We start from the raw sequence: 27,889 nt of genomic DNA, 5'->3' as shown, positions 1-27,889 counted from the left end.
CAGCACTCAATTTACCATTATGGTTTTTATCACTTGCCTCATTTGTTCTATTCAGAACTGTAAATTCCTTGAGACCAGGGCCATATTCTTTATTAATCTCATTTCTTAGAGCTGCACTTTATTTATAGCAGGTCTTCAACAAATAAAATTTCAGAAAAACAAGACTGAAAGAACTATTAGGAAGAAAGACATATTTTATCAAGGTTTTATACGAAGGTCAATTCTATATTATTTTCAAATACTACAGAAATTATCTTTAAAGTAATTCACACACTGATGTAATGAATTTTTATTTTTAATGTTTTTAAATTTTTAATTGACACGTAAAAACTATCCACATTTATGATGCATGGTGTCACAATCTAGCACACGTATACAATGTGTAATGATCAGATCAGGAAAATTAGCATATCCCTAATCTAAAATGTTTATTGTTTCTTTGTGAACAATCAAAACACTCTCTCCTAGCTATTTGGAAATATTCAATTAATTATTGTTAATCATCACATTGGAATTTATTCTTTGTACCCAACTTCACACTGTACCCATTGACCATCCTCTCTCCTTCCTCCCCTCACCCTTACCTCTATTCTACTACCTACTTCTATGACATGGAATCTACCTAGGTTTCCATCAGTGGATTAATGGATAAATATGTGGTGTATGTATACTCTAGGTAATATTATTCAGCCACGAAGAATGAAATTTTGTCATTTGCAGCCACATTTACGGAACTACAGAATATAGCATTCAGTGAATTGAGTCAAAAGAAAAAATAGAAATAAGTCAGGCACAGACAGACAATTGCCACATATTCTCACTTATATGTGTACTGACTTAAAAGTCTCTTATTTTAAAAAAATGTATAATAAATCTTTTCATATGAATACATTTTCTCTAAAAGTACATAATGGTTAATATATACTATATATGTAATACCTTTTTATTGTATAAAAATGGGATACATGTTGTTTCTCTGTACATGGAGTCAAGGCATACCATTTGTGTAATCATAAATTTACATAGGGTAATATTGTTTGATTCATTCTGTTATTTTTTCTTCCTCCCCCACCCTTCCAACCCCTCCCACCCCTCTTTTCCCTCTATACAGTCATTCTTTCTTCCATTCTAGCCACTCTCCTTAACCCTAACCCTAAACCTAATGCTAACCCCTCCCACCACCCATTATATGTCCTCATCAGCTTATCAGGGAGATCATTCGTCCTTTGGTTTTTTGAGATTGGCTTATCTCACTAAGCATGATATTATCCAATTTCATCCATTTGCCTGCAAATGCCATAATTTTATCATTCTTTATGGCTGAGTAATATTCCATTGTATATATATGCCACGGTTTCTTTATCCATTCATCAACTGAAGGGCATCTAGGTTGGTTCCACAATCTGGCTATGGTGAAATGAGCAGCAACAAACATTTATGTGCCTGTATCTCTGTAGTACGCTGATTTTAAGTCCTTTGGGTATAGGCCAAGGAGTGGGATAGCTGGGTCAAATGGTGGTTCCATTCCAAGATTTCTGAGGAATCTCCATACTGCTTTCCAGAGTGGCTGCACTAATTTGCAGCCCCACCAGCAATGTATGAGTGCACCTTTGTCCCCACATCCTCGCCAACACCTATTGTTGCTTGTGTTCTTGATAATCGCCATTCTAAATGGGGTGAGATGGAATCTTAGGGTAGTTTTGATTTGCATTTCTCTTATTACTAGAGATGTTGAACATTTTTTCATATATCTGTTGATTGCTTGTACATCTTCTTCTGTGAAGTGTCTGTTCATTTCCTTAGCCCATTTGTTGATTGGATTATTTGTATTCTTCGTGTAGAGTTTTTTGAGTTCTTTATAGATTCTGGAAATTAGCGCTCTATCTGAGGTATGGTTGGCAAAGATATTCTCCCACTCTGTAGACTCTCTCTTCACATTACTGAGAGTTTCCTTTGCTGAGAGAAAGCTTTTTAGTCTGAATCTATCCCAGTTGTTGATTCTTGCTTTTATTTCTTGTGCTATGGGAGTCCTGTTAAGGAAGTCTGATCCTAAGCCAACAAGTTGAAGATTTGGACCTACTTTTTCTTCTATAAGATGCATGGTCTCTGGTCTGATTCCGAGGTCCTTGATCCATTGTGAGTTGAGTTTTGTGCAGGGTGAAAGATAGGGGTTTATTTTCATTTTGTTGCATATGGTTTTCCAGTTTTCCCAGCACCATTTGTTGAAGAGGCTATCTTTTCTCCATTGCATATTTTGGCCCCTTTGTCTAGTATGAGAAAATTGTATTTATTTGGGTTTGTGTCCATGTCCTCTATTCTGTACCACTGACCTACCTGTCTATTTTGGTACCAATAGCATGCCGTTTTTGTTACTGCTTTGTAGTAGAGTTGAAGATCTCGTATTGCAATACCCCCTGCTTCACTCCTTCTACTGAGGATTGCTTTAGCTATTCTGGGTTTCTTATTCTTCCAGATGAATTTCTTAATTGCTTGCTCTATTTCTGTAAGGTACATCATTGGGATTTTAATTGGAATTGCATTGAATCTGTATAGCACTTTTGGTAGTATGGCCATTTTGACAATATTAATTCTTCCTATCCAAGAACATGGAAGATCTTTCCATCTTCTAAGGTTTTCTTTAATTTCTTTCTTTAGTGTTCTGTAGTTCTCATTGTAGAGGTCTTTCACCTCTTTTGTGAGATTGATTCCCAAGTATTTTATTTTTTTCGATGCTATTGTGAATGGGGTAGTTTTCCTAACATCTCTTTCTGAAGATTCATCACTTATGTATAAAAATGCATTGGATTTATGAGCATCGATCTTGTAACCTGTTACTTTACTGGATTCACTTATGAGTTCTAAAAGTTTTCTGGTGGAATTTCCAGGTTCCTCTAAATATATAATCATGTCATCAGCGAACAGGGATAGTTTGAGTTCTTCTTTTCCAATTTGTATCCCTTTAATTTCTTTGGCTTGTCTTATTGCTCTGGCTAGAGTTTCAAGGACGATGTTGAATAGAAGTGGTGAAAGAGGGCATCCCTTCCTTGTTCCAGTTTTTAGGGGGAATGCTTTCAATTTTTCATCATTTAGAATGATATTAGCCATGGGCATAGCATAGATGGACTTTACAATGTTAAGGAATGTTCCCACTATCCCTATTTTTTCTAGTGTTTTGAGCATGAAGGGATGCTGTATTTTATCGAATGCTTTTTCTCCATCTATTGAAATAACCATGTGATTCTTAACTTTAGGTCAGTTGATATGGTGAATGACATTATTGATTCCTGGATGTTCAACCAACCTTGCATCCCTGGGATAAAACCCACTTGATCGTGGTGCACTATCTTTTTAATATATATTTGTTTGCGATTTGCTAAAATTTTGTTGAGAATTTTTGCGTCAATGTTCATTAAGGATATTGGTCTGAAATTTTCTTTCCTTGATGTGTCTCTGTCTGGTTTAGGTATCAGGGTGATATTGGCTTCATAGAATGAGTTTGGGAGGGTTCCCTCCTCTTCTATTTCATGGAATACTTTGAGGAGTATTGGAATGAGCTCTTCTTTAAAGGTTTTGTAGAACTCTGCTGAGAACCTATCTGGTCCCGGACTTTTCTTTGTTGGTAGGCTTTTGATGACCTCTTCTATTTCATTGCTTGAAATTGATTTATTTAAGTTGTATATATCCTCCTCGTTCAGTTTAGGTAATTCATATGTCTCTAGAAACTTTTTGATATCTTCGGGGTTTTCTGTTTTGTTGGAATATAGATTTTCAAAATACCTTCTAATTATGTTTTGTATTTCACTCGTGTCTGTTGTGATGTTTCCTTGTTCATTCCGAATTTTAGTAATTTGAGTTTTCTCCCTCTTTCTCTTTGTTAGTGTGGCTAAGGGTTTATCAATTTTGTTTATTTTTTCAAAGAACCAACTATTTATTTTGTTAATTTTTCCAATTGTTCCTTTGTTTCAATTTTGTTGATTTCAGCTCTGATTTTAACTATTTCTTGTCTTCTACTACTTTTGGTGTTGGTCTGTTCTTCTTTTTCTAGGGCTTTGAGCTATAGTGTTAAGTCATTTATTTATTGATTTCTACTTCTTTTGTTGTATATGCCCCATGAAATAAATCTTCCTCTAAGTACTGCTTTCATAGTGTCCCAGAGATTTTGATATGATGTGTCTTTGTTCTCGTCTACTTCTAATAATTTTTTTATTTCCCTCCTGATATCTTCTCTTATCCATTCATCATATAATAGTGTATTATTTAATCTCCAGGTATTGGAGAAGTTTCTGTTTTTTATTCTGTCATTTATTTCTAATTTCAATCCATTATGATCTGATAGAGTACAAGGTAGTATCTCTATCTTCTTGTATTTGCTAACAGTAGCTTTGTGGCATAAAATTTGGTCTATTTTAGAGAAGGATTCATGTGCTGCTGAGAAGAAAGTGTATTCATTCTTTGTTGGATGGTATATTCTATATACATCGGTTAAGTCTAAATTGTTGATTGTGTTATTGAGATGTATGGTTTCTTTATTCAATTTTTGTTTGGAAGATCTATCCAGTGTTGAGAGAGGTGTATTAAAATCGCCTAGTATTATTGTGTTGTGGTCTATTTGATTTCTGGAATTGAGAAGGATTTGTTTGACCTACATGGATGAGTCAATGTTCAGGACATAGATATTTATGATTGTTATGTCTTGCTGATTTATGCTTCCCTTAAGCAGTAGGTAATGTCCTTCTTTATCCCTTCTGACTAGTTTTGGCTTGAAGTCCACATTATCTGAAATGAGGATGGATACTCCAGCTTTTTTGCTGTGTCCATGTGCATGGTATGTTTTTTCCCATCCTTTCACCTTTAGTCTATGGGTATCTCTTTCTATGAGATGAGTCTCTTGCAGGCTGCATATTGTTGGATCTTTCTTTTTAATCCAATCTGCTAGTCTGTGTCTTTTGATTGATGAGTTCAGGCCATTAACATTCAGGGTTATTATTGTGATATGAGTTATATTCTCAGTCATTTGACTCATTTTATTTTTTGACATGATTTTGTTTCTCCCTTATTTAGCTATTCCTTTAGGCTAGTTCCTCCCATTGCTGATTTGCATCATTGTTTTTCATCTCTTCCTCATGCAATATTTTGCTGATAATGTTCTGTAATGCTGGCTTTCTTTTTTTTTTTTTTTTTTATTTTTTTACGTTTACATAGGGTAAAGATGTTTCTTTTTTTTCCCCTTCCCCCCCACCCCTCCCACCCTTTTCCCTTTATACAGTCCTTCTTTCCTTCATTCTTACCGCTCTCCTTAGCCTAACTCTAAACCTAACCCTAAACCTAATGCTAGCCCCTCCCACCCCCATTATATGTCCTCATCCGCTTATCAGCGAGATCATTCGTCCTTTAGTTTTTTGAGATTGGCTTATCTCACTTAGCATGATATTCTCCAATTTCGACCATTTGCCTACAAATGCCATAATTTTATCATTCTTCATTGCAGAGTAATATTCCATTGTATAAATATGCCACAGTTTCTTTATCCATTCATCAACTGAAGGGCATCTAGGTTGGTTCCACAATCTGGCTATGGTGAATTGAGCAGCAATGAACATTGATGTGGCTGTATCTCTGTAGTATGCTGATTTTAAGTCCTTTGGGTATAGACCAAGGAGTGGGATAGCTGGGTCAAATGGTGGTTCCATTCCAAGCTTTCTGAGGAATCTCCACACTGCTTTCCAGAGTGGCTGCACTAATTTGCAACCCCACCAGCAATGTATGAGTGTTCCTTTTTCACCACATCCTCGCCAACACCTATTGTTGCTTGTGTTCTTGATAATCGCCATTCTAATTGGGGTGAGATGAAATCTTAGGGTAGTTTTGATTTGCATTTCCCTTATTACTAGGGATGTTGAACATTTTTTCATATATCTGTTGATTACTTGTACATCTTCTTCTGTGAAGTGTCTGTTCATTTCCTTAGCCCATTTGTTGATTGGATTATTTGTATTCTTCGTGTAGAGTTTTTTGAGTTCTTTATAGATTCTGGAAATTAGCGCTCTATCTGAGGTATGGTTGGCAAAAATATTCTCCCACTCTGTAGGCTCTCTCTTCACATTTCTGATAGTTTCCTTTGCTGAGAGAAAGCTTTTTAGTTTGAATCTATCCCAGTTGTCGATTCTTGCTTTTATTTCTTGTGCTATGGGAGTCCTGTTAAGGAAGTCTGATCCTAAGCCAACAAGTTGAAGATTTGGACCTACTTTTTCTTCTATAAGATGCAGGGTCTCTGGTCTGATTCCGAGGTCCTTGATCCATTTTGAGTTGAGTTTTGTGTAGGGTGAGAGATAGGGGTTTAATTTCATTCTATTGCATATGGTTTTCCAGTTTTCCCAGCACCATTTGTTGAAGAGGCTATCTTTTCTCCATTGCATATTTTTGGAACCTTTGTCTAGTATGAGAAAATTGTATTTATTTGGGTTGCTGGCTTTCTTTTTGTAACTTCTTTTAGCTTTTGTTTATCATGGAAGGATCTTATTTTGTTGTCAAATCTGAATGTAAGTTTTGCTGGGTATGAGATTCTTGGTTGGCATCCGTTTTCTTTCAGAGCTTGAAAAATGTTGTTCCAGGCCCTTTTAGCTTTTAGGATCTGGATTGAAAAATCTGCTGATATCCGTATTCGTTTCCCCCTGAATGTAATTTGGTTCTCTTCTCTCGCGGCCTTTAAAATTCTGTCTTTATTTTGTATGTTAGGTATTTTCATTATAATGTGCCTTTGTGTGGGTCTGTTGTAATTTTGTATATTTGGAGTCCTATAAGCCTCTTGTACTTGGTTTTCCATTTCATTCTTCAGATTTGGGAAATTTTCTGATATTATTTCATTGAATAGATTGTTCATTCCTTTGGTTTGTTTCTCTAAGTCTTCCTCAATCCTAATAATTCTTAAGTTGGCCTTTTCATGATATCCCATAATTCTCATAGATTCTGTTCATGATTGCTTACCATCTTCTCTGTTTGGTCAACTTTGTTTTCAAGATTAAATATTTTGTCTTCAACGTCTGAGGTTCTTTCTTCCAGGTGTTCTATCCTATTGGTTCTGCTTTCTATGGAGTTTTTAACTTGGTTTGTTTTTTCCTTCATTTCAAGGATTTCTGTTTAGTTTTTTTCAGTATCTCTCACTCTTTATTGAAATGATCTCTTGCTTCCCGTTTGCTCTTTTAACTGTTGATTGGTGCGATCATTTAATGCCTGCATTTGCTCTTTCCTCTCCTCCTTCAATGCCTGCATTTGCTCTTTCATCTCCTTGTTTGCTTCCCTGATTATTTTAATTATGTACATTCTGAACTCCCTTTCTGACATTTCTTCTGCTGTGCTGTCATTGGGTTTTATTGATATAGTATCTAGGTTTGTTTGGGACATTTTCTTCCCTTGTTTTCTCATATTGGTCAGATATCAGTGGGACTCTGAGATATTGTAGATTTCCTCTATTGGCTTATAGTGTCCTTGTAGATTTCCAGTATATCATCTCCCAGCTTTCAGTAGCCTGAAGTCTTGGAGGAACTTGATAATGCAGTGCTTCTGAAGAAAGCTGCCCCTAGCCCACTACTGGTTCCAGGGCTTGGAGCTGGCTCTGTGCAGAAAGGCTCTCACTGGGTTGTCTGCTCCAAGAAGCTGGTCTTGGAAGGAGCCTGCCGCCAGAGGGTGCAGGGATGCTTGGAGAAGTTTCTGGCTGCCCTGCCCTGGTCCCAGAGGCTGACTGCAGGTCAGAGCTCGCCGCTGGTGCCAGGACTTGGAGCTGACTCTGTGCAGAAAGGCTCTCACTAGGTGGCCTGCTCCATGAAGTTGGCCGTGGAAGGAGCCCGCCACCGGAGGTTCAGGGCTGCCTGGGGAAGACTCTAGCTGCCCTGCCCTGCTCTGAGAAGCCGTTTCTATCCGGGCCTGCCGCCCAGGCTGAGCTTCACCCAGTGGGGGAGACTCACCCCATGGCTCTATGTTAGTCCGAGTCTCTCAATGCCTCCCCTTTTTGAATCCTGAGTTCTGGAGCAACTGGAGATGCAGTCACCCTCTAGTCCGCCATCTTGGATCACCCTGTGGAAGGAGCCTGCCGCCGGAGGCAGCAGGGCTGCTTGGAAAAGTCTCTGGCTGCCCTGCCCTGGTCCCAGAGGCTGCCTGTGGCTGGAGCTCGCCGCTGGCTGCTGTATATGTAATACTTAGCACTAGTTCATTCTTTTAAGATTTGGGATTTATTAAGTGAACTGAATATTCTTTTTTATTATTTTTTAGTTGTAGATGGACACAATATCTTTAGTTACCGACACAATATCTTTATTTTAGTTATTTATTTTTATGTGGTACAGAGGATTGAACCCTGTATCTCACATGTGCCAGACAAGTGTTCTACCACTGAGCCACAACCCCAGTCCCTAAATGGTATTAATTTTTGACATAATACACATCATGTGTTCATAAAGAGGGGACAGAGGAAGATAGGAATCTTATTTCAGGGCATTTCCAATAACAACCTACTCATTAGGCTAACATTTATTTAATGTAATGTAAATTTATTTATTTTTTTTTATTGTAAACAAATGGGATACATGTTGTTTCTCTGTTTGTACATGGCGTAAAGGCATACCATTTGTGTAATCATAAATTTACATAGAGTAATGTTGTTTGATTCATTCTGTTATTTTTTCCCTTCCCCCCCACCCCTCTGACCCCTCTTTTCCCTCTATACAGTCCTTCTTTCCTCCATTCTAACCCCCTCCCTAACCCTAACTCTAACCCTAACACTAACCCCTCCCACCCCCCATTATGTGTCATCATCCACTTATTAGCGATATCATTCGTCCTTTGGTTTTTTTGAGATTGGCTTATCTCACTTAGCATGATATTCTCCAATTTCATCCATTTGCCTGAAAATGCCATAATTTTATCATACTTTATGGCTGAGTAATATTCCATTGTGTATATATACCACAGTTTCTTTATCCATTCATCAATTGAAGGGCATCTAGTTTGGTTCCACAATCTGGCTATTGTGAACTGAGCAGCTATGAAGTAATGTAAATTTCTAACATGAAATAACCAGACTTGAAGAGAAAGGGTCCTTTCAGGCTACCGTATTGCTGGTTGGAAAGTCTGCTTTTGCAGAGGGCACATGATACTTACAGATCTGGGTTTAAGTCAGCACAGAGAGGATCCTGATCCCCAAACTTCCGTAAGAGCACATGGGTGAGGTCCATGTTGTCATTCCCACTGCTACTGGTGGTAAGACAAGGGAGATAAAATGGAATTGTCACTGGCAAAGGGTCACATTCTGATCTCAAAAAGTACCCTAGTCAAATGAATCCAAGCAAACAAACCTGAGTTGCTCTGATAAAACTAATTTTCTAGTGTTTTCTATGATAAAAACCAAATGAGCAAAAATAAAATTCAGAAATTTCTTTAAAGCACAGCTTTGCCATCACACATGCATTTTTATATACTTGTATCCACACTGTATTATTTTCTCATTTTTTTTTTTGCTTAATTTTATTATGTAACCATTTTTCACACTTTGCATGGATTTAAAAACAAACCTTAAAGGCTGTATGATATTACATTATGTTAATATATTAAAATCTATAACACTGTTCTCTTAGTGTTAGCACTCTGATTTGGGCTGATTATTTGTCCTATTACATAGCCCCACAAGAAAATCACTTCTATGTTTGTACCTTTTATTTTTATCTGTGAACTACAGCGAACTGCATTTCTTAGTAAGAAGTCTGGAGCACAGAATTCTGTGTTGCTTTAAGTAAACTTTGAGTTATGGTATTTATTTTGCTGGTGTAAGTCTAAAAAGTCTATAAAGATCTCAAGCAGCATTACTAAAACCATGGTTACCAATGCTGACTTGTTTTACTGAAAACCATCAGCAACAAGGCATTTGTGTAGCTTTGGGGGAGATGTAGGAAAAAATACTATATTAAACTTTATGCATCAACTTTAAGAAAATTCTTGATGAGGAAATGTGGAGAAAAAGATGTTTCACACAACTTTAAATTGGACTAGTTGAGAATGGGGTTCATTTCAATCAATTAAAAATTCTGACCAGGTGCAGTAATCCCAGGGTTCAGGAGACTGAGGCAGGAAGGATTGTGATTTCAATGCCAGCCCAGCGACTTAGTGAGACGCTACTCAGTGAGACTCTGTTTATAAATAAAATACAAAAACAGGCTGGGAATGTGGCTCAGTATATAACTCATGGGGTGGTTCAATTCCTGGTACCAAAAAAAAAAAAATTCTGTAGTATAGTATTTATGAAAGACCATAGATTTATTATATTCCAGAACTTACTCTGCATAACTTACAAATTATTTTTGGGCACACATTTTTGAGAGCACTCACCCCCAAAAGAAAGAAGAATGATGTATAATTAATATGATTGATAACATATATAAACTGTGCCTCAAATATCTTTGTAAAGAATTAGTATATAGATAAATGTATATGAGCGTATAAGTGGTTTCTTTTAAATAATCTATAATATTGATTTCTTTTAAGAAACACAAACCTCAAAGTAACCTTATCAGTCATTGATTTTGTTCATGAATAATGCAAAATGAAATCTAGAGGAAGGGATTGGTGGGTGGGAGGGATGAGGGCAAAGGGAAATACTGACTATTGACATTGACCAAATTACATTATGTGCATATATGAATATGCTACAATGAAACCCATTATTCTGTATGATTATTATATACCAGTAATTTTAAAAAAATTGCTTCTTGACCATGACTGCCCACTTCCGGACCTAGGTGACCATGCTGTGGCTCCCCTGCATGTTTGGAGGCTGCTGCAGACATTTTGAATTATCCCTGAGGACTTGGCCACCATTTTTGGGTGGAGTGGCTCCCATTCTGAGACACCTACAGGAGACAGGAGGTCCTTTGAGAGGACCGCACTCACATGGAGATCCTGAAGACTGGGAGGTTTGAGTGGTGGATGACTGTGAGCCATAGAGTTTTTTTAATTTTTTATTTCTTCTTATTTTTTCATTCTATTTTCCTTTTATTTACCAATTCTCTTGGAGTCTCTTTCTACCTTTTCTCATGCTAAAGACCAACTTCTTTTGATCCTGCTCTCACTCTTCCCTTGATCAGGTACCTCTATTTACTCACTTCTTTAGGTCCTACACCCCTACCCATCCTCTTCATCCACCACTACAATTTGAGGAGCTCATTGCAAGTCTATTAGTTATACTGTAGACAATAATCAAACTCACCCTCTCTGTTTGTTGCAATACTGTTAATGTCTTTATAGGGGTTATCTGGTTTAGGACTGCATATTGTTTGTACTGGGTGCTGCTGAAATTGATCTTCCCTTCCGGGGAGAAGTGTTGGAAACTTGCAGGATCTCAATAAGCCTGCATGGGGAAACTGTGGTACCTCAGATATTCACTTCTAAAGGGGAATATACAGAAACAATATGAAAAAACAGGGGAAGAAAGTGTCCCTAACAAACCAAGATGCTATTAAGATAGTATCCAATGATACCATGGCAGTAGAAATGATAGAAGTTTAGAATCTACATAATTAAAACAATCCATGAAGCAAAAGATGAGATAAGAGAGCAAATGCAGGCAATGCATGATCACTCCAAAAAACAGTTAAAAGAGCAAATGAAAGAAGCAAAAGAGCAATTCAACAAAGAGACAGAGATTCTAAAAAAAAAGAAAACAAATATTTGAAATGAAGAAAATAATAAACCAAATTAAAAACTCAACTGAAAGTATCACCAACAGAATAGATCTCGTGAAAGACAGAATTTCAGATGATGAAGACAAAATATTTAGTCTTGAAAATAAACTTGACCAAACTGAGAAGATGGGAAGAAGTCAGGAATGGAAACTCCAAGAATTATTGGATATCAAAAAAAGGCCAAATTTAAGAATTGTTGATATTGAGGAAGGCATAGAGATAAAAACCAAAGGAATGAACAACGTGTTCAATAAAATAATATCAGAAAATTTCCCAAATCTGAAAAAGAAATGGAAAATCAAATACAAGAGGCTTACAAAACACCAAATGCACAAAATTACAACAGATCCACACCAAGGCACATTATAATGAAAATACCTCACATACAAAATAAATATAGGATTTTAGAAGCAGTGAGAAAAAAGCATCAGATTGCTCATAAGGGGAAACCAATAAGGATATCAGCAGATTTCTCAGCCCAGAAACTAAAAGCTAGAGGGGCCTAGAACAACATATTTCAAGCTCTGAAAGAACATGGTTGCCAACCAAGAATCCTATACCCAGCAAAACTAACCTTCGGATTTAAAGATGAAATAAAATCCTTCCATGATAAACAAAAGCTAAAAGAATTTACAAATAGAAAGCCCGCACTACAGAACATTGTCAGTAAAATATTTCATGAGGAAAAAGTGAAAAACAATACAGGTCAGCAAAGGGAGGAACTACCCTAAAGGAAAAGCCAATCAAAGGAGAAACTGAGTCAAGTTAAAAACCAAAAATAAGTCAAAATGATCAGGAATACAAATCATATCACAATAATAACCCTGAATGTTAACGGCCTAAACTCATTAATCAAAAGACATAGACTGGTAGATTGAATTAAAAAGAAAGACCCAGCCATATGCTGCATTCAAGAGATTCATCTCATAGAAAAAGATAACCACAGACTAAAGGTGAAAGGATGGGGAAAAGCATGCAATGCATGTGAACATAGTAAAAAAGGGTCTCCATCCTCATATTAGATAAGGTGGACTTTAAGTCAAAGTTAGTCAGAAGGGATAAAGGAGGAAAGTTCATACTGCTCCAGGGAACCATCAACCAGCAAGATATAATGATTTTAAATTTTTATGCCCCAAACAATGGAGCATCTATGTACATGAAACAAACCCTTCTCAATTTTAAGAATCAAATAGACCAAAACACAATAATAGTGGGGGACTTTAACACACTGTCATCACCACTGGATAGATCCTCCAAACAAAAACTGAACAAAGAAACTATAGAATTAAATAATACAATCAATGATGATATATACTTAATGGACATGTATAGAGTATTTCATCCATCATTGAGCAAATACGCTTTCTTCTCAGCAGTTCATGGATCCTTCTCCAAAATAGACCATATGCTATGCCACAAAGAAGCCATTAGTAAATACAAAAAAAAATAGAAACACTACCTTGTGTTATTCTATCAGACCATAATGATAAAATAAGAAGTAAAAACTACTACTACATCTGGAGACTAAATAATATGCTGTTGAATGATGCAATGATAACAAAAGACATCAGGGAGGAATTAAAAAAAATTCTTAGAGGTAAATGAGAACAATGACACAACATATCCCGAAATCTCTGGAACACTCCAAAAGCAGTACTAAGAGGAAAGTTATTGTATAGAGCTCATACATTAAAAAAACAAAAGTCAACAACTAAATGACCTAACTATCACAGCTCAAAGCCCTAGAAAAAGAAGAACAGATCAACACTGTCAGGGGCAGGCTCTGAGGGCCCCAGAGCCGCACCGTGGCCTGATCTCTAAGATGGCGCCTGGCAGCTTGCCAGACATAGCTGCACTCATAAACAAGTTTTAAGAAGTAACTCTGGTTGGCTGTTGTACATGAGGAGATCCTGGTATTTGCCTGGAGACTGTTCCTTGATAGGCTGACTTTCCTGGTAGTCTACTCTCTGATAGGCTGATGTTCTCAATATAAGTCTGAGACTTGTGGAATAAAGCCCCTTTTGGTTCCTGTGATCAAGAAGAGCGTATGCATTGTGAAAATCCCCGTGGGCGGTGGGCGATCATACAACACCAAAAGTAGTAGAAGACAGGAAAAAATTAAAAGCAGAGCTGAAATCAATGAAATTGAAACAAGAGAAACAATTGACAAAACAAAAAGTTAGTTCTTTGCAAAAACCACACTAACAAAAAGGAGAAAGAAAACTCAAATGGCTAGAATTTGTGATGGAACAGGAAAGATCATGACAGACACCATTGAAATACATAACACAGGGGCGATCCAAGATGGCGGCCTAAAGGGAGACTGCACCCCCTGTCGCTCCAGAACCCAGGAGTTAAGAAGGGGAGGCATTGAGAGACTCGGACTGAAATAGAGCCACGGGTGAGTCTGCCCACTGGGTAAAGCTCGACCCGGAGGACAGGCCAAGATAGAGGTGGCTTATCGGAGCCGGGCAGGGCAGCTAGAGTCATCCACAGGCAGCCCTGCGCACTCCGGCGGTGGGCCCCGCCCACACAGCCAGCTTCTCCAGGTTCTCGGAACGGAACTGGCCCGCTAGTGAGAGCCTTTCTGACCAGAACAAGCTCCGAGTCCTGGAGCCAGTGCAGCTCAGCGTACTCTGGCACGCAAGCAGATTCAGGGTCCAGACAGGGCAGCCAGAGACTTCCCCAAGTAGTCTGGACCCCTGCGGTGGGAGGTGCCGTTCAAGGCTAGCCTCTCAGAGCTGACCGCCCAGTGAGAGACTTTCTACATAGAACCAGCCACAAGCCCCCGAACCAACGGAGAGCCTCCATCCGCAAACACCCTCTGGGATCAGGGCAGGGCAGCCAGACACCTCTTCAGGCGGCTCTGCCCACTCCGGCTGCAGGCTCTCTTCTCGGGGCGATCCAATATGGCGGCCTAGAGGGAGACTGCACCCCCTGTCGCTCCAGAACCCAGGAGTTAAGAAGGGGAGGCATTGAGAGACTCGGACTGAAATAGAGCCACGGGTGAGTCTGCCCACTGGGTAAAGTTCGGCCCGGGGGGCAGGCCCAGATAGAGGTGGCTTATTGGAGCCGGGCAGGGCAGCTAGAGTCTTCCCAAGGTAGCCTTCCACACTCCGGCAGTGATCTCCTCCCACACAGCCAGCTGCACGGTGCAGGCCCACAGTGAGAGCATTTCAGCACAGAGCCAGTTCAAAATCGTGGAACCAGTAGGGGGCTAGGGGCAGTTTTCTTCGGATACGCTGCTTTATCAGATTCCTCCAAGACATCAGGCTACTGAAGGCTGGGAGGTGATACACTGGAAATCTACTGGGACACTATAAGCCAATAGCGGAAAACTGCAATATCTCAGGGTCCACTGACAGCTGACCAATATGAGAAAACAAGGGAAGAAAATGTCCCAAACAAACCTAGATACTACATCAATAAAACCCAATAACAGCACAGCAGAAGAAATGTCAGAAAGGGAGTTCAGAATGTACGTAATTAAAACGATTAGGGAAGCTAATGAGGAGATGAAAGAGCAAATGCAGGCATTGAAGGAGGAGATGAAAGAGCAAATGCAGGCATTAAATGATCGCACCAATCAACAGTTAAAAGACCAAATACGGGAAGCAAGAGATCATTTCAATAAAGAGTTAGAGATACTGAAAAAAAAAACAACCTGAAATACTTGAAATGAAGGAAACAATAAACCAAGTTAAAAACTCCATAGAAAGCATAACCAATAGAATGGAGCACCTGGAAGACAGAACCTCAGACATTGAAGACAAATTATTTAATCTTGAAAGCAAAGTTGGCCAAACAGAAAAGATGGTAAGAAATCATGAACAGAATCTCCAAGAACTATGGGATATCATGAAAAGGCCAAATTTGAGAATTATTGGGATTGAGGAAGGCTTAGAGAAACAAACCAAAGGAATGAACAATCTATTCAATGAAATAATATCAGAAAATTTCCCAAATCTGAAGAATGAAATGGAAAACCAAATACAAGAGGCTTATAGAACTCCAAACATACAAAATTACAACAGACCCACACCAAGGCACATTATTATGAAAATACCTAACATACAAAATAAAGATAGAATTTTAAAGGCCGCGAGAGAAAAGAATCAACTTACATTCAGGGGGAAACCAATAAGAATATCAGCAGATTTTTCAATCCAGACACTAAAAGCCAGAAGGGCCTGGAACAACATTTACCAAGCCCTGAAAGAAAACGGATGCCAACCAAGAATCTTATACCCAGCAAAACTTACCTTCAAATTTGACGATGAAATAAGATCCTTCCATGATAAACAAAAGCTAAAGGAATTTACAAAAAGAAAGCCAGCATTACAGAACATTATCAGCAAAATAGTCCATGAGGAAGAGATGAAAAACAACGATGCAAATCAGCAACAGGAGGCGCTAGCCTAAAGGAATAGCCAAATAAAGGAGAAACCAAATCATGTCAAAAACAAATATGAGTCAATTGACTGGGAATACAAATCATATCACAATAATAACCCTGAATGTTAATGGCCTGAATTCATCAATCAAAAGACACAGACTGGCAGATTGGATTAAAAAGAAAAATCCAACAATATGCTGCCTGCAAGAGACTCATCTCATAGAAAGAGATACCCATAGACTAAAGGTGAAAGGATGGGGAAAAACATACCATGCACACGGACACAGCAAAAAAGCTGGAGTATCCATCCTCATCTCAGATAATGTGGACTTCAAACCAAAACTAGTCAGAAGGGATAAAGAAGGACATTACATGCTGCTTAAGGGAAGCATAAATCAGCAAGACTTAACAATCATAAATATCTATGCCCCAAATATTGGCTCATCCACGTACGTCAAACAAATCCTTCTCAATTCCAGAAATCAAATAGACCACAACACAATCATACTAGGCGATTTTAACACACCTCTCTCACCACTGGATAGATCGTCCAAACAAAAATTGAAGAAAGAAACTATAGATCTCAACAACACAATCAGCAATTTAGACTTAACAGACATATATAGAATATACAATCCAACAAAGAACGAATACACTTTCTTCTCAGCAGCACATGGATCCTTCTCTAAAATAGACCATATTTTATGCCACAAAGCTACTGTTAGCAAATACAAGAAGATAGAGATACTACCTTGTACTCTATCAGATCATAATGGATTGAAATTAGAAATAAATGACAGAATAAAAAACAGAAACTTCTCCAATACTTGGAGACTAAATAATACACTATTATATGATGAATGGATAACAGAAGACATCAGGAGGGAAATAAAAAAATTCTTAGAAGTAAACGAGAACAAAGACACATCATATCAAAATCTCTGGGACACTATGAAAGCAGTACTTAGAGGAAGATTTATTTCATGGGGTGCATTCAAAAAAAGAAGTAGAAATCAACAAATAAACGACTTAACACTACAGCTCAAAGCACTAGAAAAAGAAGAGCAGACCAATACCAAAAGTAGTAGAAGACAGGAAATAGTTAAAATCAGAGCCGAAATCAACGAAATCGAAACAAAAGAAACAATTGGAAAAATTAACAAAATAAATAGTTGGTTCTTTGAAAAAATAAATAAAATTGATAAACCCTTAGCCACACTAACAAAGAGAAAGAGGGAGAAAACTCAAATTACTAAAATTCGGAATGAACAAGGAAACATCACAACAGACACGAGTGAAATACAAAACATAATTAGAAGCTATTTCAAAAATCTATACTCCAACAAAACAGAAAACCTTGAAGACATCAACAAATTTCTAGAGACATATGAATTACCTAAACTGAACGAGGAGGACATACACAACCTAAATAAACCAATTTCAAGCAATGAAATAGAAGAGGTCATCAAAAGCCTACCAACAAAGAAAAGTCCAGGACCAGATGGGTTCTCAGCCGAGTTCTACAAAACCTTTAAAGAAGAGCTCATTCCAATACTCCTCAAACTATTCCATGAAATAGAAGAGGAGGGAACCCTACCAAACTCGTTCTATGAAGCCAATATCACCCTGATACCTAAACCAGACAGAGACACATCAAGGAAAGAAAATTTCAGACCAATATCCTTAATGAACATTGACGCAAAAATTCTCAACAAAATTTTAGCAAATCGCATACAAATATATATTAAAAAGATAATGCACCACGATCAAGTGGGTTTTATCCCAGGGATGCAAGGTTGGTTCAACATTCGGAAATCAATAAATGTCATTCACCATATCAACAGACTTAAAGTTAAGAATCACATGATTATTTCAATAGATGCAGAAAAAGCATTTGATAAAATACAGCATCCCTTCATGCTCAAAACACTAGAAAAATTGGGGTAGTGGGAACATTCCTTAACATTGTAAAGGCAATCTACGCTAAGCCCATGGCTAATATCATTCTAAATGGTGAAAAACTGAAAGCGTTCCCCCTAAAAATTGGAACAAGGCAGGGATGCCCTCTTTCACCACTTCTATTCAACATCGTCCTTGAGACTCTAGCCAGAGCAATCAGACAAACCAAAGAAATTAAAGGGATACGAATAGGAAAAGAAGAACTCAAACTATCCCTGTTCGCTGATGACATGATTATATATTTAGAGGAACCTGGAAATTCCACCAGAAAACTTTTAGAACTCATAAGTGAATTCAGTAAAGTAGCAGGTTACAAGATCAATGCTCATAAATCCAATGCATTTTTATACATAAGTGATGAATCTTCAGAAAGAGAAATTAGGAAAACTACCCCATTCACAATAGCATCAAAAAAAATAAAATACTTGGGAATCAATCTCACAAAAGAGGTGAAAGAACTCTACAATGAGAGCTACAGAACACTAAAGAAAGAAATTCAAGAAAACCTTAGAAGATGGAAAGATTTCCCATGTTCCTGGATAGGCAGAATTAATATCGTCAAAATGGCTATACTACCTAAAGTGCTATACAGATTCAATGCAATTCCAATTAAAATCCCAATGATGTACCTTGCAGAAATAGAGCAAGCAATTATGAAATTCATCTGGAAGAATAAAAAACCTAGAATAGCTAAAGCAATCCTCAGTAGCAAGAGCGAAGCAGGGGGTATTGCAATACCAGATCTTCAACTCTACTACAAAGCAATAGTAACAAAAACCGCATGGTATTGGTACCAAAATAGACAGGTAGATCAATGGTACAGAATAGAGGACATGGACACAAACCCAAATAAATACAATTTTCTCATACTAGACAAAGGTTCCAAAAATATGCAATGGAGAAAAGATAGCCTCTTCAACAAATGGTGCTGGGAAAACTGGAAAACCATATGCAATAGAATGAAATTAAACCCCTATCTCTCACCCTACACAAAACTCAACTCAAAATGGATCAAGGACCTCAGAATCAGACCAGAGACCCTGCATCTTATAGAAGAAAAAGTAGGTCCAAATCTTCAACTTGTTGGCTTAGGATCAGACTTCCTTAACAGGACTCCCATAGCACAAGAAATAAAAGCAAGAATCAACAACTGGGATAGATTCAAACTAAAAAGCTTTCTCTCAGCAAAGGAAACTCTCAGTAATGTGAAGAGAGAGCCTACAGAGTGGGAGAATATCTTTGCCAACCATACCTCAGATAGAGCGCTAATTTCCAGAATCTATAAAGAACTCAAAAAACTCTACACGAAGAATACAAATAACCCTATCAACAAATGGGCTAAGGAAATGAACAGACACTTCACAGAAGAAGATGTACAAGTAATCAACAGATATATGAAAAAATGTTCAACATCCCTAGTAATAAGGGAAATGCAAATCAAAACTACCCTAAGATTTCATCTCACCCCAATTAGAATGGCGATTATCAAGAATACAAGCAACAATAGGTGTTGGCGAGGATGTGGTGAAAAAGGAACACTCATACATTGCTGGTGGGGTTGCAAATTAGTGCAGCCACTCTGGAAAGCAGTGTGGAGATTCCTCAGAAAGCTTGGAATGGAACAACCATTTGACCCAGCTATCCCACTCCTTGGCCTATACCCAAAGGACTTAAAATCAGCATACTACAGAGATACAGCCACATCAATGTTCATTGCTGCTCAATTCACCATAGCCAGATTGTGGAACCAACCTAGATGCCCTTCAGTTGATGAATGGATAAAGAAACTGTGGCATATTTATACAATGGAATATTACTCCGCAATGAAGAATGATAAAATTATGGCATTTGTAGGCAAATGGTCGAAATTGGAGAATATCATGCTAAGTGAGATAAGCCAATCTCAAAAAACTAAAGGACGAATGATCTCGCTGATAAGCTGATGAGGACATATAATGGGGGTGGGAGGGGTTAGCATTAGGTTTAGGGTTAGGTTTAGAGTTAGGCTAAGGAGAGCGGTAAGAATGAAGGAAAGAAGGACTGTATAAAGGGAAAAGGGTGGGAGGGGTGGGGGGGAAGGGAAAAAAAAGAAACATCATTACCCTATGTAAACGTAAAAAAATAAAAAAAAAAAAAGTTTAGAGATATTGAAATTTACTAGAAAAAACATGACATGTTGAAAAAGAAACCTGTGAATCCAATAACAAGAACAGTTTTATTTTTCAATCTGCTTGTACTATCCTTCAAGTTAATACTTTTTACATATTCACTAATTTTACAAGAGACCTTTTAGACATATCAATAGGTCAATAAATCTATGCTGATAATGGGGTGGTACTTAACTCAGTCTTTATGAGTGGGTTTCCTTGGATGCTGTGTTATATCGCTATAACTGCTGCCCCTGAAGAGATTAATAGCTATCGATTGGTACGTTTCGCATGTTGATCTGTCAAACAAATAAAGAGGCTTTGGAGACTAAAAAAAAAAAAAAAAAAAAAAAAAAAAGAAATACATAACACAATTAGAAGCTACTTTGAAAATCTATACTTCAACAAAATAGAAAATATCAAAGACACTGACAAATGTTTAGGGACAAATGATCCTCCCAAACTGAACCAGGAAGACATACACCATTTAAACAGATCAATTTCAAGCACCAAAACAGAAGAAGCCATCAAAAGCCTACCAACCAAGAAAAAGGCCCAGGACCATATGGATTCTCAGTCGAATTCTACAAAACCTTTAAAGAAGAACTAATACCAATATTCCTCAAAGTATTACAGGAAATAGAAAAGGAGGGAACCCTTCCAAACTCATTCTATGAAGCTAGTATCACTCTGATACCAAAACCAGACAAACACACATCAAGGAAAGAAAAATTTAGACCAATATCCCTGATGAACATAGATGCAAAAATCCTTAACAAAATTCTGGCAAATCGCAACAAAAACATACTTAAAAAATAGTGCAGCACAATCAAGTGGGGTTTATCTCAGGGATGCAAGGTTGGTTCAACATCCGGAAATCAATAAATGTCATTCACCATATCAACAGACTTAAAGTTAAGAATCACATGATTATTTCGATAGATGCAGAAAAAGCATTCGCTAAAATACAGCATCCCTTCATGCTTAAGACACTAGAAAAAATAGGGATGGTAGGAACACACCTCAACATTGTAAAGGCTATCTATGCTAAGCCCACGGCCAACATCATTCTTAATGGAGAAAAATTGAAAGCATTCCCTCTAAAAACTGGAACAAGACAGGGATGCCTCTTTCACCACTTCTATTCAATGTTGTCCTTGAAACACTTGCCAGAGCAATTAGACAGATCAAAGAAATTAAAGGGATACGAATAGGAAAAGAAGAGCTCAAGTTATCCTTATTTGCTGATGATGTGATTCTATATTTAGAGGATCCAAAAACCTCCACTAGAAAACTTCTAGAACTCATAAATGAATTCAGCAAAGTAGCAGGATATAAAACCAATATGCACAAATCGAATGCATTTCTATTAGATGGAAAGATCTCCCATGTTCTTGGATAGGCAGAATTAATATTGTCAAAATGGCCATTCTACCAAAGGTATTATATTGATTCAATGCAATTACAAGTAAAATCCCAATGATATTCCTCATAGAAATAGAGAAATAAATCATGAGCTTTATCTGGAAGAATAAGATACCTTGAATAGCCAAAACAATCCTGAACAGAAAGAGTGAAGCAGGAGGAATCACAATACCAGACCTTAAACTATACTACAGAGCAGTAGTAACAAAAATTGCATGGTATTGGCACCAAAATAGACAGGCAGATCAATGGCACAGAATAGAAGACACAGAGACAAACCCACAAAAATACAGTTATCTCGTACTAGACAAAGGTGCCAAAAACATACAATGAAGAAGAGATAACCTGTTCAACAAATGGTGCTAGGAAAATTGGAAATCCATATGCAGTAAAATGAAATTAAACCTCTATCTCTCACCCTGCACAAAATTCAACTCAAAATGGATCAAGGACTTAGGAATTAGACCAGAGATCCTACACCAAATAGAAAACAAAGCAGGCCCAAATCTTCATCATGTTGGCTTAGGATCAGACTTCCTCAACAAGACTCCCAAAGCACAAGAAATCAAAGCAAGGATCAATAAATTGGGATGGAATCAAACTTAAAATCTTTTTCTCAGCAAAGGGTACAATCAATAATGTAAAGAGAGAGCCTACAGAGTGGGAGAAAATCTTTTCCACATGCATTTCAGATAGAGCACTTATCTTCAAAATTTATAAAGAACTTACAAAACTTTTACCAAAAAAACAAAGAACCCAATCAATAAATGGGCCATGGAACTGGACAGACAGTTTACAGAAGAAGATATATAGATGATTAATAAATATATGAAAAAGTGTTCAACATCTCTAATAATTACAGAAATGTAAATTGAAACAACTCTAAGATTTCATCTTACTCTAATTAGAATGGCTATTATCAAGAACACAAAAAATAATAGATGTTGGCATGGATGTGGGGGAAAAAGGCACACTTTTACATTGTTAGTGGAGTTACAAATTGGTACAGCCACTCTGGAAAGCAGTGTGGAGATTCCTCAGAAAACTTGGAATGGACCCACCTTTTTATCCAGTTATCCCACTTCTCAGTTTTTACCCAAGGGAATTAAAATTAGCATACTGTTACAGTAACAGTCACATCAATGTTCATAGCAGCTCAGTTCACAATAGCTAGATTGTGGAACCAACCTAGATGTCCTTCAATAGATGAATAGATAAAGAAACTATGGTATATATACACAATGGAATATTACTCAGCCATAAAGAATAATAATATTATGGCATTTGCAGATAAATGGATGGAATTGGAGAATATCATGTTAAGTGAAATAAGCCAATCCCAAAAAAACAAAGGCTGAATGTTTTCCCTGATAAGTGGATGATGATATATAATGGGGATGGGGTGGTGGGAGGTGAGAGAAAAATAGAGGAACTTTAGATTTGGTAGAGGGAAATGAGAGGAGGAGGGGGCAGGGGTATGAAAGATGATGGAATGAGACAGACATTATTACCCTATGTACATGTATGATTACACGAATGGTATCTACATTGTGCATAACCATGGAAACAAAAAGATGTACGCCATTTGTGTACGATGAATCCAAATGCAGTCTATAAAAATAAAAAGTAATATAAATAAATCAATAAAAGATTGTATATCACCTAAATAAATTTATTTGCCTTTGTGGATTAAAAATGTCATCCAACTATAGTTCATAAATTTTAGAGGCTGTATATTAAAATTTTATTCATAATGTTCTAAATAAAATCTTAAAAATATGAATTATTACATTTAGTTGAATATATCAGGTTTTTCTTATCTTAGTGTTTTTATCTTGGGTCATCTGTGCAGCCCTACTTTAAGTCTTGTTCATAACAGACTAAGGTAGCAAAATGGCATAATTGGACTTTTAGAGTCTTTTATTTTTCTAACAGAGAATAGAGAAAACACATTTATTTCTTTAAACTTTCATTTCACTAGAAATCACAGTCCTTTTCATGTTCTGGCTTCCAATATGTCTGGTTCACACCTGTTTTTGTTTATAACTCTCTTTATTCTCCCCACTAATCCCTTTGATTTGGACTGGAAACACAGGGAAAGAATGTGGTGAAGGAACTAGTGAGTCAATGGATGAGAAAGCAATCGTGTAATACTGCACAGTGGTGGAGAAAGGCTTTCCCAATTGCCCTAGGCATTACTTTTCGAGTATTTGCATATGATCAAGTATTTGTTCGAAAGATGTTTTAGCAATTTCCTCTTGTCTAATGAACAAAGATCCATGTCTTAAGCCAGGATATTTTAAACCTTTCAAAACTTTAGATGAGTTACCTTTTCTAGTCTTTTCTGTCTCCAATTAACTGTTCTACCTTCAGCTGGAAGAGTGTTTTCCTGCCTTTGGTTCCACTGTTGCTCTTTCTCAGCCAGTCCTGACCAATGCCTGCTCTCCGCATCATTTTCCATATGTGAATGCTCTTTTGAGTTTCCAGTGCTAACTATGGTGACTCATACACCTGAAGAACTAGTTGAGTGAAACTTTTAATGGGTGAACCATTACATTCTACCTATCCTTCAAGAGTAAACTCCAGTATCACTTCCCTACAAGAGTTGCCCTGATAATTCCATCTAGGTATCATCTCTCCTCTTTCTGAACTCTTATTCACCACTCAAGTATTGGATCATGCCACCTCCTTGGTCAGGTGGGCCCTATCACTCTGTCACTGAGCAGGTCCCAGGTCACTCTCTATGCCTACTTCCCCATTTATATGGTTTATTTGTTTGATTTTGAAGGCTCCTCTTCCACTACAGAAACATGTGCCATATTATTTACACTCATTTTCTAGATATGTGTGCTCAAACATAATTTGTTCACCACATTGTGACATATTATATGTGCTGAAATTATTGACCTAATCAGTCATCTTGTCTGATTATTTAATTTCCCTATGTAAGGCCTTCCCTGAACTCTTACCATTTAAACAAGAGCAAAATTTGATGGAAGAGAAACTGAAACTCATTGGACCAAGTAAGAATTGTATTTCTTCTGAGCACGATGTCATTTTCAGAACATTAACTGTGTATAAACCTAAAATGAAAAGCCCTCTGTAGCACCTAAATCCAGAATGCAATAATTATTTACAGGAAGCCACCATGTTCCCCACTGTATAAAATATGATAAATGTCTTAAAATATTTAGATGGTTTATAACTGACCTGATATGATTCCCTACTTCTGCGGTCAGAAATAAACAACAATGAAGCAGGCTGAAATTGACAACAAAACTATGTTCCATTAGTTGGCAGTGCAACCTCTGGATGAACAGTCTTCAGGTGTTTAACACGTGAGAAAACACTTCTACAGGACAGGGACACACTCTCCACTGAAATGGAGCCCATATAAAAGGAAAAGTCACTTGTGGCATCTCTAGATTGTTCTCCTATGACTCATCATCCGAGAACAAATATAAAAGTTTAAACTGTTTTTCTGAAAGAAAAATATGTGATCCATAAACTGGTTTACTTGCAATGATTACTAAAAACAAGTGTAAAAGTTATGCTTTACTTTTTATTACTCTTTTGCTTAGGTCTAAAGATCACCGTTTAAAGAAAACAACAAAAACTGGCTTTAAAGTATCTCATTTACCATAAAATTCAAATGTGTGCTCCTAAACTGTCTCTCTTTGGTTGTCTTCAAGCTCTTGGCTAAATTGCTAAGTAAATCTCAGTGTTTGGAGCACTGGACACCTGTCTTTAACAAAATCTAGGGATTGAAAATTACTTCTTCCTGAAGTAGTTAAAAAATGGGATCATAATTTTTTGATTCCTGAGGTAGGTCATAAGAGGGTCACTTTCCCTCTCCAAATCATTATTTCTCAACATTTGATATACATCTGGATGACCCAGCAAACTTGGTAGAACAAATGCGTATTCCTAAGCACCATCTCGAAGGACCCTCCTGATTAATAAGAGCCCTAGTGTTTCTGATACAGATGGAATTAAATCAACTTGGCAAGTTCTAGGATTTCTAGGAAGAAAGCAACCCATACCCTCTCTCCTTTCCTCTCTCCACTCCCAACTCCAACCTTTCTACCTCTCCTGATCCCAGCAGCTTCTGGTGTTGGTAGCTATCAGGTTCCAAGTGAGGTCTTAGGTTCTGTGGGAGTTACAAGCTAGTTCAGGGTCATCTTCCACGCAGACCAGGCAATCTATGGCTCCAAGCTGAAGCCAGGAGCAGTGACAGGGGCAAGGACAAGCAAGTACTTTTGCAGGAAGGGTAGCCCTTGGATACCTGCAAATTCCCAGGTAACATAGACCTCTGTCTCCTCTGATTATTACTAAGCACCTTTCTATTTCTGAATCAACATGAACATTAGAGGTACAGAGTGTAATGTACAAAGCTGCTCCCCTGCCCTTTCTGTTGCAGGCATTTTCCCCGCCTCCCAACTACTGTCAGTCTGTGAACATCCTAGCTAGCTATTGGTTCATCAGTCAGCTTGCAAGTATCCTTCTCTGTTATTGGACCCCTGTCGGGGGGAGATTCTTAAAGATAGTTTCACCGCTATCTTTTCTCTCTTGCTTTTCTCGCCCCCTGACTCACTTTCTTTCTCCTCACGCCCTTTCTCTTTCCCTTTCTTTTCCTCTCATTTTCTCTCTTACCCTGCAGGGAGACAATTTGTTTGCTTAATAAACTCCCTTATGTGATTTCCCGTGTCTGGTGTGGTTTTCGTGGGATTCCTTACACAGAGGTCCCCCTCCTCCCTGTGGGGAAGAGGGGACATACTGACAGCCACCTGCAGCTCAACAGAGGTAGAATGTACTTTGGCTCCATCTCTCTGGGAGCCACTCTAGTCCATAAATGATAACCTTATCTGATCTGATAAAAACAGCAAGGACAATCACACATCCCAGCAGTCAGAGGAAAACTCAAACAATGCAGATACTTACTAACAAAGGAGTCACTAGAGGGATATACAACCAACCAAACAAACCAAAAACAATAGAATAGTAATTGAGGATCACATGGTTACAAAGGAGTTTCTAAACCCAGGAATAAAGCCTCCCTAAAAACACTATTGAAGATATTAATTAAGAGGATGATCATTGTTTAGATACAAATAGTGACACTGGAGAAATACCACAAACAGAAAGTCAAAAATGAAAGGAAAAGAAATCTTAAAGCCGGGTGCAGTCCCATATGCCTGTAATCCCAGTGGCTCAGGAGGCTGAGGCAGGAGGATGCCAAGTTCAAAGCCAGCCTCAGCAACTTAGCAAAACCCTAAGCAACTTAGTGAGACCTTGTCTCAACATTAAAAAAAAAAAAGATAAATAGACCTGGGAATGTGATTCAGTGGCTAAGTGTTCCTGGGTTCAATTCCTGGCACAAAAATATTTTTTGAGGAAAGATAAAGAACTTGAAACATGGATCTGGAAGATCCTAACATTAGAGGTAATAGGAACTCAAAAAAAGGTGTAAAGAAATGTTTAAAATCAATAAAAGAAGAAAATTACCCAGAACTCAAACTAAATCTGCAGGTTGGCCGAGGAGAAAAATGAAAAATAAAAATTCTCCACTTCAAAATAAAGAAATTCTGCAATATTCCAGACTAAAAATTTATCTACAAGAAAAAGAAAATCAAATTGACTGCTCCATATCAAATTTTGTGCCTGGAAGCTACAAGAATAATTCTGATTATATCACTTCCCAGAGTTAAAATTTCTTAATGCCTTCCTTCATTTTATTTAAAGAACAGAGAATCTTCTACTTAGAATGCCTTATATCATCTGCAGGAAATGTGAAGACTTGCTGGATTGCTCTTCACATTTACTCATACTTCATCCTCTAGAGGGTAGGAGAAAAGAAACTTTCTCTCTGACTTGCCAAGAAACACATATTCATATTTGGAGATTCAGTTCAGGTGCAAGAACCTTAAAAACAAATGAAAACACCTCTTCCTGCAACTTAGATATAACCCCCAAACCAAATATCTCCCATTTCATGACTTTTGTAAGATTTCCCTCCATATGTTTGCAGGATTATTCTCTCTACTTGACTGCAGACTTTCTGAAGGTAGGACAAGTGTCTTGTATACTGCTATGGTTTCATAGGATTGAGTGTGCTTCCCAAGCTTTCATATGCTGGAAGCTTGGTCACTGGTCCCACTGTGTTGAGGTGGGGGAAGCTTCAGGAGGTGCATCCTCCTGGAAGGTAATCACATCATGGGGCTCCACCTTCAGAAGGG

At 37.6% G+C, this 27,889-nt stretch overlaps 1 protein-coding gene across 1 annotated transcript in view; it reads right to left on the bottom strand.

Annotated features, from left to right (window-relative positions):
* Abca13 (ATP binding cassette subfamily A member 13) overlaps positions 1–27,889 on the bottom strand; it is a 475,698-nt gene that overhangs the window by 178,414 nt on the left and 269,395 nt on the right. Inside the window, 1 exon segment of the mRNA XM_047562044.1 lies at positions 9,165–9,243. Within this exon segment, the coding sequence (XP_047418000.1) occupies positions 9,165–9,243 (79 nt within the window).

This window comes from Sciurus carolinensis, chromosome 8 (assembly GCF_902686445.1).
Source record: "Sciurus carolinensis chromosome 8, mSciCar1.2, whole genome shotgun sequence".
NCBI classification, from domain to species: Eukaryota; Metazoa; Chordata; class Mammalia; order Rodentia; family Sciuridae; genus Sciurus; species Sciurus carolinensis.
Note: the sequence above shows the minus strand (reverse complement) of the source record. Positions and strands in the feature narration are given on the sequence as shown.